At 36.7% G+C, this 12110-nt stretch overlaps 1 protein-coding gene across 2 annotated transcripts in view; it reads right to left on the reverse strand.

Moving 5' to 3' along the window:
- VPS50 (VPS50 subunit of EARP/GARPII complex) overlaps positions 1 to 12110 on the reverse strand; it is a 90204-nt gene that overhangs the window by 39490 nt on the left and 38604 nt on the right. For both annotated transcript variants that reach the window (XM_068404644.1, XM_068404645.1), the window contains exons 13-16: positions 11454 to 11589; positions 4667 to 4764; positions 3805 to 3899; positions 3027 to 3125 (exon numbers count right to left, since the gene is read on the reverse strand). In XM_068404644.1, the coding sequence (XP_068260745.1) occupies positions 3027 to 3125; positions 3805 to 3899; positions 4667 to 4764; positions 11454 to 11589 (428 nt within the window). The remainder of the gene's footprint in view (positions 1 to 3026; positions 3126 to 3804; positions 3900 to 4666; positions 4765 to 11453; positions 11590 to 12110) is intronic.

Consider the following 12110-nt stretch of genomic DNA (forward strand, 5'->3'; position numbering starts at 1 on the left):
ACAACAGCTTCTGTGAGCCCACACAAGGCAGATGCTTCTTTCAAATACACCAAAGCCAACAGGTAGCAAAGGGAATTGGAAAGAACTAATGTTCTACAGACATCTCAACTTCTCAGAGAAGAAAAAAGCTAAACAGCTATTAATCTCCTAAACTATATTTTCCTTGGTACTAATACAGAAAACATATTAGGGAAACGTAATCAAGCCATTACATCTCTGCATTGTTTCTGTTATTTTTTTAATCATTAGAAAAGCCTCCGTTCAGCCATAAGCAGAAATACAGTTAACAAAGAAAATCTTTTTGCCACATAAGCAGGAACTCGTATAGAAAAAGACAGTAATGAGTGCTTATTGAGGTCACATTGCTTTACCTTTTCTTCTTAATATATGGTACATTGTTTTGCTTAACAAGTAGCAGTTGGTAAATTATGCACTAGGTTTCTAATTAGGCAGTAAAATATTCTAGAAATACCACTATTTGAATAACAAACTATAATCACCACTACAATTAAAATTTTCTTGCCTCAATGAGATGAGCAATGTGTTCAATTATCACTACGGTTTGCTGTGTCTATTTAAATTCACCAGTTAAATGCAAACAGACTTCAAGCGCTATTTTTGAGGCACTGAGTACCCGTAGCTTGCAGATCTTCTTGCAGTAAAGTGAACAGAATCAACAGATATAGGCACTGTGAAAATCAGCATTACAGACTGAAATTATTTGAGTGAAAGACTAAGGAGAAAGAGTCATGAAAAAGCAAACATTTAAAAGCCACACAGCACCAGTTTTTGTATCATTTCAAAGCTGAAATCAAGGCACTGACAAAGTACTTGAATAATGCTCTTCATTTTCACCAGCATACAAGTCTAGAAAGTGGCGCACAGGGAAGGTCTGATGCATTCGTTCTCTGAAAAGCTTTAGTGATCAGACACATCTTTTCACAAACATATCAGAACAAAAAGTAAATCGCATTCCAAAAACTGCCTTACTGGTGTTCTCTGCGAAAAGCCCTGTCTAATTTTTCAAAATAATCAACTTTTACCCAAAAAAGGCTTCACCTGTGTTCTAGTATTACATTGCTCTTCTGTGCTTTTTGAATGACATGACCAGTTCCTTTGAATGCTTTCTCTATGTTGGCAGTTCCCTAAATCACCACACCACCCAGGAGGCCACATATGTCAAATTATACAATCTAAGAACTCTTGGACTCTGAGCATTTCAGCTCTATGTAGCTTTTACGTATTAACAAATCCTTAAAAGCACAAGCTTCCCCCCCCTCACTTAAATACACAAGGTGAGTGAAAGCCACGTTAGCTTGACGTGAAAAGGCAAGACGCTTAAAGCTTTTATATAAATCAACCTGAGGGATATAGCTGGGAGAGAGGTATTTTTAATATTTTTCCTTCTGAGGACGAAAACATCAGCCAATTAACCTTCACAATACCCACACAGCATAAAACATGTAAAAAGTATTAAAAGGTTCACATAATTTGAGTCATACCAATAAGTATTTCCTTATATTTTCACAAGAATTACAAGAAACATTACCTTAAATAAAAAACACAAGTTATTTCAAAAAAACGATTATTTCTATACATATTCTATCAATGTTCCTTAACCTTTATTTTACTCAAAGACAATTCAGAAAATTACTCTCTGATTCCCTAAGCTGTTAAATAGGTCCTTTAAACATAAGCAAAACCATAATGGTCAAAATGGTATTTACTTAACCAAATAAGGTATTATGTGGTAAATCAGTGTAGTAAAAGACAGTTAGGTAGATCAGAACAGCTCTTCTGAACCTAGAGCTGCAAGCTCAGTTTCCAAATCAGTTCACGAAATTCCGTTCAGGGTTCAAAATGCTTTCAAGAAATAAAGACAGGTGGCATGGTATCTTAATCAACTCATCTCCTGAGAAGACATAATGTGTATCTGATTATGGCTCAAGGTTTTCAGACAACTGGAACTGAGGTCTTCATACAATGAAAGAAATCCTAGCTACAAACTACCAAAGCTGGATGAAATTCCAAACCACATTCTCAGCTTCTGAATTTAGACACTGTTTCTTGTTCTTCTCTCATAATTTTCATACTTTATAGATTTTAGGCAGAAAGTCTCAGACCAAATGGGTTTGCATGTATTAGTTGTATGACAGCTCCCATACAACAGAAGGTAACAGATCAAGACTGGGAAAGTAAGTTTCTTAGAGCAAGGAACACTGTATTTCTTCTCATATCTCCCTAGCTTTAACACCCAGAAAGAAGATAAATGCTAGATAACTAGAATGTCAATCATCCAAACCATCCATCTAGCAACCATCAAATGCTAGATAACTAGTTGTCAACCATCCAAACCAAAACACTTGGGAAATCAAGACAATTAAAATGAACAGACAGAGAAGTCTCTAAGCTGTCATAGCCATATATCATATCTGAGGCCAGAGACTGCCTGCACATGACAGCACATATGACTAGCCTCAGATATGATAGTAGAGTTGACTGAAACACAATTAGATACTGCCAATGAAAAAACTATGAAAACATGATTCAAAAGGGTGGACTCAGTTCTAAACATCTCATTTGATATAAGACAAAATTGCATATTGAAAAAAAATTTCATAGCCACACATGATCAGCTCTTTTTATGTAATGGCATAGAAAAAAAAAGTAAGAGTTTTGCTAGGAAGTATGGACTTCAGAGGCATTCATCCTCAGGATCCCAGGAGACAGCTTAAGAGGCAGCCTGAAAAACTACTGAAATTCTACATAAAAAGTTTTTCATCTTTATCTGGCTTGCCTGCTGCAGAACTAGAGTTTTCCACAACCATAGTGGAAGCAAAGGCTTCTCCACCATCTCCCCTTCTCCAGAGTTCAGAGCCCTGTTCTCATCATGAAACATATTCCACTATCTGTCAACCTCAATGCAGGAACATTAGGCAGTGGAATTCCTTTGGAAAGCATTTAAAGTTAAACCACACAAAAGTAAATGCCATTAGGTTAATCCACTGCACATATAGTGGTCTCACCTGTGGTAGGTTTTGAAATAGTTAACACTTTGTTTTCTGATAGATTCTTGCAAAACTTCAGACTTACTGCCACAAAATTCTTCTCCAACTTGCATCAGCCTATAACAATAAAACAAAGTTTAGAAATATTTATTGATTTATTAATACTGCTGTTCCAACCTGAATTACAAGCCTCAATCACTACCATGAGCCTACATGTATCTCCACAAAAGCAGAGCACCAATGTTAAGTTGCAAACACTTCACTCATTCCACAAAAGTCCATGTCTCATTTCCCTCCAAATCCTATCATAATGTCCCATACACATAGATACAAAGAGTCACAAGCAAAATAAATGTCTTTTCGAGATCCCATTACACAGGGCTTGCAAGCTGTACAGCTCACAGTCTGAATCCATCATTTTATTGCCAAAACAGAGGATACAATACTGTATGGGTTAGCAGTACCACAGTATTCTACTGCTCTTGAGTAAGAGTCCCTTTAAAAGCTTTTAGGAACACCAAAATTGTCAGATCTGCATATCTGAAATGTTAAAGGTAGACAACACTGAAATCATATCGCACTTAAGCACTACCTGAGCAGCAAAGCAATTTACGCTACCTCTCCCAAATACATCCTCACAAACTCCCACATAAAGAAGTGCTCTTCAAACTATCAGTACATATGAACAATAGTTGGCAATCAGAATGTAAATATCAGCCTTAATTAACTGTGCTGTTTTATCAGAGTTCAAGTTTGTGCATATCTATTAAGTGGTCTTACGACCACATCAGTATACCTGCTGATAACATCAAGTACAAATATGAAGTCATCATATTTGAAGTTAGACAGATCTGTTCCCAGAAGATATGTTTTCACTTTCAGTTGAACATCCTAGAAAACACAAGCAAGTTTTTGCATACTTAATACACTAAAGACAAAAGGTGAAGTCTCAGATGACTGGTTCATTAGCACTTTTTGGTTTGTTTGCACTTACAAACTTCTTTTTGAGATTTAGAGTAGACCTCCATTTTCTGTAACATGAATGATTTCTCATTGACTTTCTAAAGTAATATTATAATCAGTTTCTTTAACACTCTAAAACACAAGGTCAATCCTAGATGCTTTATTGCCACTGCAAAAACAGAGCTCTGGATTACAATTCAGCCATGTAAATGGTTTACAGCTTTTTCATCATACGTTTGGGGTCTCACTGCACATTAAACTGATCCAGCAGTCAGACCAGGAATACTGTGAAACCAGGCAGGTTCACAAGACTTCAAGATCTCCATAGCTATGGTCATACCAGAAACATAAAGCAGTATGACTGTGCTAACAGAGAAAGCCACACGAGAAGAAAATAGATTGTGGGGCAGCACACAGATTGGGAGAAGTGGAATCAGGCTGAAAGTCATGTTGCTATGTTTTGGTATCTTGACTGAGTTTGTAAGTATAGCAACCAAGTAGTAACTGAGTCATGGAAATCATATTTCTATGGTTTTGATATATTTAGCCCAAAACAAATCACTAAAAAAAAAAAAATCCCCAGAGAGATTTCTTTAAGAAGATCAGTATAAATATAACTGTAATTAATACCAAGGGGGAGAGGGGGGAGACAGGGAGAGAAATATTTAGGGAAAAAAAAAAGTCAAAATACATACCTGCCATATTCGTGAAAGCCCATGTTCCAATTTCTTTTTTACATAGCTGCGGTCAAAACTGTTCTCTTCGGTTCCAATCACATTGCTGCCATCTGAAACTGAAGGTGAAAGGTATTGTAGATATTTTCAAAAGCCTTGAAATGTATCCTAGTTTTCTACCCATAATGAAATTTCTGCCTTAGCCATTATCATATTATCCATTATGCAAATTCCAGGAGAGCTCTATTGCTCTAAACTTTTGAAAGGAAATGAATAAAGCACATATAAATATTATATGCTAATGCAGACCAGGAGAGCTTCTGATTGCTTTATGTAAGCAAGATACCACATACTGATATTTCAAACACAAAAGATAAAGTTGAATGCTGAAGTGAGCACTGCTTATCCTCTACAACAAGATTCTCTAACATATTCTACCTTTGTAGACAAAAATAATGAACTTAGAAACTTTAGAAGCAAAACTTTTAACTTTGTCCCCCAAAAAATTCTGTGAGCAACTCCAAGGAAAAATACTGAAACTTTTTCCATGAACTATGTGAACAATATAGCATGCTCTTTTCTTCTTTTTCCCTCTCATACTAATCCACGCTTATGCATGAAATAATGTCAATCATACCATCAGGTGTCTTTCATTCTTCCAAATTATTTCATTTAATTCTAAAACCTTCATTTCCACAGCACTGGATCACTTTCCAAAAAAGCATTGTAACACATAGTAAGCTTCTCCTGTATGTGGTCCTCTCTTTCCCCATGGAGGAAATATATTTTATTTCCATTTTAAAAAAGAGAAAGTAATATCTTATATGCAGTTTGTAAGCGTACAGTTGTGGTTACGCTTGCAGTCTGTGATGGCACAGTGTCACGCAGTTTGCTTCACAGTCTGTGAATGACCGCAGGAAAGCTCTGTCTTAGCGAGACCACACATACAAACTTTCCTCATGACAAGAAAACTCTGCTGTTCCTGACAAGGACAAAAACTATGCATGTCCTTTAAAGCCCAAACCATTTAGTAATTTGACATGGAAGACAAATTTCACATAAAATATTACACTGGACTATTATGAAGTGTACAGCCCTCCTTCCACCCCATCACTCAAGAGGTAGCACACACAGAAGAGTTCAGATTGCCTGTAGTATCCCAGCATTGCAATGCAGCTCAGACCCGTCTTTCCACCTCTTCTGCAACCTCCAGCTCGTCTTCAGTATTTGAGAAGACTATTCACTCCCTTGTTCCTGGTCCAGCTGGTCTTGTCTCTCTACCTCCATGCACAGGCTCCCAACACAAAGCCTTTTCTTTCCCTTACTCTTGATCCCAGTATCTCCTCTCACAAACCTCCACCAAGCCCCAAGCGATCATTTTGCATGCACATCAGGAATTCTCCCTGCTGCCTAGGAGTCACAGGAACAGGCAGCACAAAGCCCAGATCCTACAGGAACCCAGAGAGGGACCTGGAGAAAACTAACTAAATAAATGAAAGCAGTTGCTTATGACATCACAGGAAAAACAGTCCCTATCTACAATTTGGGCCTACTTGGAGAGAAAAAGGACATGTTTAACAGACTAGGACATGTCTAACATTCTTGCCTTAGATTACATTCTTGAAAGATGGACTCTTTTTTAAACTGTTTGACTTCGTGACCAACAGCTAGATACATCACTGCTACAATGCAGACAGGAAGGTAAAGGAAAGAGCAGAATGTTTAATAGCTCCTCAGTGACTGGCACTAGTGTCTTGGTCAGCCCTAACTTGTGGAACATGTTATTTGGAGGGAAAAAAAAAAAAATTTCTTCACAGCATCAACAAGGAATTCAGAAGTGATCCAAGGCCATGGACCAAATTGTCTCAGTGGGATTACACGCAGCTTCCACCCAGGGAGACAGCACTAAGGCTGTGAAGCATGTTCAGCCTGTTAAAACTGTGTGATGCTGCCAGATGGCTTAGGTGCAGCTACAGCAATTCTTCGTTCACGAGCAGATCTCATGAATGCAGGGACAGGATTTTACACAGTCATTCAAAACTAGCAAGGACAAAAATGCCACCTGCATACTGAATCCCTGTCACAATAATATTCCTTAGATGGTAACGTGCTAGCAGGACCACACTGAGAGCTAATCCTAACTGACATTTGCAGTTCTTCATTACCAGGGTTCGTATTTTTTTCCAGAAAGCCTCCTGGCTTATTTCATTTCCTCAGAAAGAGTAGCAATTTTTCATGTGTGATTTTGCTTGTTTAATGAAGAAGAGTCCAGAACCATAAAGAACCTACATCTGCCCTTCATCTGCCAGCGCTAAGAAATTTTTTGTCAACAACATAAGTGCTCTTTCTGTGTTGAGCCTTGCCCTGAATCCAGACCTTGCAGTCTAGATGAGTATCGTGTGAAGATCGTGAGTCCCTTACTAACGAGCCCAGTAAGGAACAGGAGGCTGGACGCAAGACTTTAATCAACCCTTTCAGACATGTGCAGAACAAACCTCTGCAGCACTGCATATTTAACAGAAGGAAGGAAAGAGCTGCTCACCGAACAAGAACAGTTATGGTTGGTATCAGACACCGAGAATTCAATTAAACGGAAGTACAAAAGAGCACAGCAGAGTCTGACCATGTTCTGACCATGTCTTCTTCAGATCATCCAGAGCTCACCGTCAAGTGAGCACAGCTTCCTTCTGTAACAATCATTAATCCTAATTAGCATTTACTAGTGTCTCATAATCCCAGTCCTAGGCCAGACTCTCTGTAAGTAGAAGAGCACGACATGCATCTTCCTTCTCCCCATCAACCATCTGTTTTCTGCTTTGAACTTTTTCAAAGTATTTCTCAGAACAAGACCTATTTGCATTTCCCATGTAAATAAAAAAATAATATTTTAATTACATATATAATACATTACCTATTATACGAATGCTTATATAAGCATAGTAGGAACAACAAAAATATGAAACCTTCAACACCTGTAGCTCCATTTAAATTAAGCAAATGTGGGGAATATGGTTACTGAGAAGGATGCTGGCCTTGCTTAATTTCTTTCAAGTGGGGCTATTTGGTGTGTCTGAACATGTTATTAAATTACAATCTTCATCAAACACAGAGGAAGCTTCATCTGCAAGCTTATTATGATAGTGAACATATGAACACTACCAAGAAGAATCTTGAAGGCAGTTAAGTTAAAATTAGTCTGCCCATGAGGCTAGGCCTCAAGAACACAGAACTAGTACAATACTATATGCAGCAAGAATGTAAAAGCTCTGGTACTTTCAATTGAATAACTCCTCCTCACAATTAAAAACATAATAAAATATATTCTGGAATTTGGGCTTATATTAGGGATAGACATTCATTTCTTCCAAGACTGCAAAGCTGTGTCCATCTCTTTCCTGTTTAAAGTCATTAAGCTTTTGTAGGTAGACTGAGAATTTACCCTAATTACTCAAAATGAGAAGATAAAAGCCTGCTTGATGTGAAAACAAGACTCAAACATAATTCCATACCATATCTACTGTTGCAGGGCACTCAGAGAAAATTTTCCTTATGAAAGAAAAAAATCATAAAACAAATATTAGCCACTGTATACGTAAATTATAATTTATTAACTGTACCTAAATATGCTCCTCTTCTCCTGAAAGCAATAATTCTGACAAATGCATTTCCAAAAGTGATTTATCATGGAAGATTAAACAAAATATAAACAGAAAGAATAACCCAACTAGAGAAACACCAAGCAGATTTATCCTTTCTCTGACTATATGAGTATACAAAACCAGCTATCCTAGTGACAGCACACTCTAAGTTTCTGCAGCCTCCTCTCTCTGTACTTCTGCAGATTGAAATCAAGCCTAAACAAGTCAGTATCTTTGACCTGTTCTCAAGATTAAGACCACAGTCCTTGTCCTCCCAAACTGCCATTTATGAAGGAATGGTTAGGCAGACAGTCATATGTATGCTATTGTTCAATAAAAATCCATGCAATGTTCTCCCTGGCAACCTCCCGGTGCTCCTGGTTTATGGCAATGGAAAATTTTCCAGTAAGCAGTTTATTTTCAGGGATGAAAACTTGCATCATAGCAGTTTGCTGCTTACTATACGAATGACGAAATCACAGCAGTTCATTAAATGTGACATAGAACTCATCTCATGCTATGGAATTGATAATTTTAGTTCACTAATTTTATCTTCGGTATGATTAAACAAGTCCTGCATATGAACACTTAACACTATCTTTCCAACAGTATATTAGAGCAATTAGTTAAGTGTTGTTATTGATGATTGATAAAACTATCAATACCCTACATTTCACTATGATTTACTGCTACTCTGTTATAACACTTCAGCAAACTAAATCTCATTAGAATTTCCTATTTCATGAAATGTACTAAAATATGTCTTATGCTTTAAAAATTTTTAGGATTGCATTTGTATCTGGAGATAATTATCTGTTTCCATTTAGTTTATTCCAAGTAAGGGTTTTTTCAATTGATCTTAAAAAAGTAATCCCCAAAGACCAGTCCACACGATAACTGCAAATTCTGAACTCAATTCTAGTGAAAAAAAAATAAAAGAGCCTCAATCTCAAAGAGTCTCTCCTATAAACATTCCAAACAAAAAAAAAACACCTGTTGTGGAAGTATTTTCTACTCCATTTTGCTCTTCAGTCTCAAACTAGACTAATTTTCAGAACACAAATATGCAGAATAGTTAACAACATAAAGCAGACACCTCTTTCCTCAGAAATGCGGAAGGTCAATTATTTACAAGTTACACAAAGTACATTTTAACATCTGTACAGGCATGAATAATCACAAATAGCTGATAACGCAATCTAGATGAAGTGCAACCTCCTTTCCGTAATCCATGCAGGACTTCTTTTGGATAAGCTTCACTACTAAAATAGAAAGAGCTATGTAATTCACATCTTCTAAATCCAGCTTCTCACTTCTACAGCTGGGTTTGTGCCCTAAAATCAAGAGTCCCTTGACCCATTTAAGGTGCTTTGTAAGACTGCTGACATTAACTGGGACAATGAGAGAAAAATTCTTTGAGTTCTCAAAATGATAAAAGCCAGATACACATGCAACAGTTAAGACTGCTCCTTCTATTGTTCCAGTCTATGCGGTTTAATTGAGGGAACAATTTTATCATAATCTCCTGAACTGTCTTCCATGGTTCCTTCTCACATACCCACCCTTTCTATGGGAATTTTACTCTTTGGTTTTAGCACATATCACAGCTATTAAATCAATAAATATGGAATGAGACTTCCAAGTACAGGTTTAATAATTACTACAGCATGAGCAATGACTTTTACAAAAAACAGACATTTGATAGATATTTATAGTCCCTCTGAAATTAAATTATACTTGTGAAATTCCCTTGTGTGCTTTATCATTACTGAAGTATTTGAAAAAGTGATTCAGTAGCTCAAATATATTCTGGTTGTACATTACAGCTAAGCCACAAAGTCTCAAGAAACTTAAAAAACTTAGTGACAGAAGATTTAGTGGATTAGTAGTAAGCATACCAACACTTTGGCATGCATTTAAAAAGCAATGCATTTAAAATGACTCATGTGCCTGAATATACCACTTTATTAGGCTTAATGGTTCCTTTAAAAGGTTTTGCAGTGCAAATAATTTTCTTTCTTCAGGATATCATAAGTAACCACACTAAGGGGAACTATTTTTAAAATTACATCTGGAGCTGAGCAAGTAGTCTACTGCAATAATGTTTCTATACAATAAACTCTTTATGATACCTGCATCTTTTACACTGCAAAGACTGTAGGAAGCACAGTGTTCCCAGATCTGTTCTTTAGTTCTATTTCCAATTTTTTTTCCTCTTTCTTCTCATCATCTAACGTAAAGGATAAAAGTTTTATGCAAATCAGGCAAGGAGGAATAACTTTAGCAGCAATCCTGTAGTCCTTGTCCTTTGGCAGAAGCCTCCTTTTCAGTAAGAAAAGAGCTATCCTATCTGATTCAAATAAATAGGAGTTTTGCATAAATTTCAATAATGTAAATTTCACACTCTTCCCTCTGCCAACACAAGGCATCTTGGGTTAGTAGGGAAATAAAGTCTGTCTTCAGACATTTTATATTAATTTAGAATACATCCAGGCAAAATGTACTTAGGAGGACTTAGATAACAGATGAAGGTTTTGTGCTTCTGTCCTAAAAACCACAATCTGAACACAATAAAAGAAAACCAAAATTATACTTTAAGATGAAATGTTTGCCCTTTCCTGTTAAGGGTATCAAGGAAATTGTGACCATATCTTACGATGGATTCACTAGTATATATGACATACAACATTCAGGAAATTCTATTCCTGAAAATCACAGTAACACATTTACAACAGATTCAGTTCCCTATCACCTCAGTCACCTTTCCTAGTACACAATTCAGTACCCCAATCTATTAAGCTTAATATGCAGTGAAAATTTCAACATTGATTAAAAAATCTGAAATCTCACATTGTTCCTGTATTAAAGGGAAAAATCCTCAGATTTTGTAGTCATCTACCACAGCTGACTTCCAACTCAACAATCAACACTCTTTAAAACAAAACTATATCTGTAATAAGGGCACATATACTTATTCACTAAAAAATGAACCTTATATTGAAGACTACAAAAATCTAGTGAGTATTTAAGCCCTTACTGCACACTATAAGCAATAACGGTGAAGGCACTGAGTCAAGACCACAAAGGTACCAACACACAAATTAACAACTTGAGCATATGAAAAGTTATTTCCAAATATCATAAGTTTTGTTTCCAGAACAGTTTCCTACCAGAAGACACAGCTGCTGCCTCATCTTGGTCATGATTCTCATGCCACTGCATTGTTCGGTAGTAGCTGAGCATGACTTCCCAGAGGGCTTTGCAGAGATCAGCAAGGCATGGAATGTAGCTGTCTGACGTAATATGCTACAGAAAAACAAAGTAATATTGTGAAACTTAACAATTGTGTTGTGTTTTCTGCAAAGGCAAATCAATTCATACAAAACCCTCCATATTCATACAACTGAGGTGCCTGACAGATATCAGTTTCCTTTTCAGAAGTATTTGAGAGCTGACGAATGCCTGATTTTAGTCAAATAATCAAATGCTGTCTAAAACAGGAAACTTTATTTGTTAGGGTCTTTTTTGTGTTTTTTGTTTTGTTTTTGTTTTTTTCCCAGTTGGCCCATGTATTAACCACCTCTTATATTTACAGAACAGCAAGGTAGATACAGAAGTAAAGCCGTACAGTCTAATGGTCAGCACATCCACCATCAAAGAGGGCGCAGCCACGCCGTGCATGCAGACACTGTGTCAGTTCAATGATCTAGATATCTGTACTTCAATATTCCTAGAAGCCATCCTGGCTGATGCCCCATTTGACTGAATGATGTATAAAAAAGTAGTTTAAAAACAAATAAGTAAACTTCGATGGCAGCTGTCCTACC

Source organism: Nyctibius grandis, chromosome 7, assembly GCF_013368605.1.
Source record: "Nyctibius grandis isolate bNycGra1 chromosome 7, bNycGra1.pri, whole genome shotgun sequence".
NCBI lineage: Eukaryota > Metazoa > Chordata > Aves > Nyctibiiformes > Nyctibiidae > Nyctibius > Nyctibius grandis.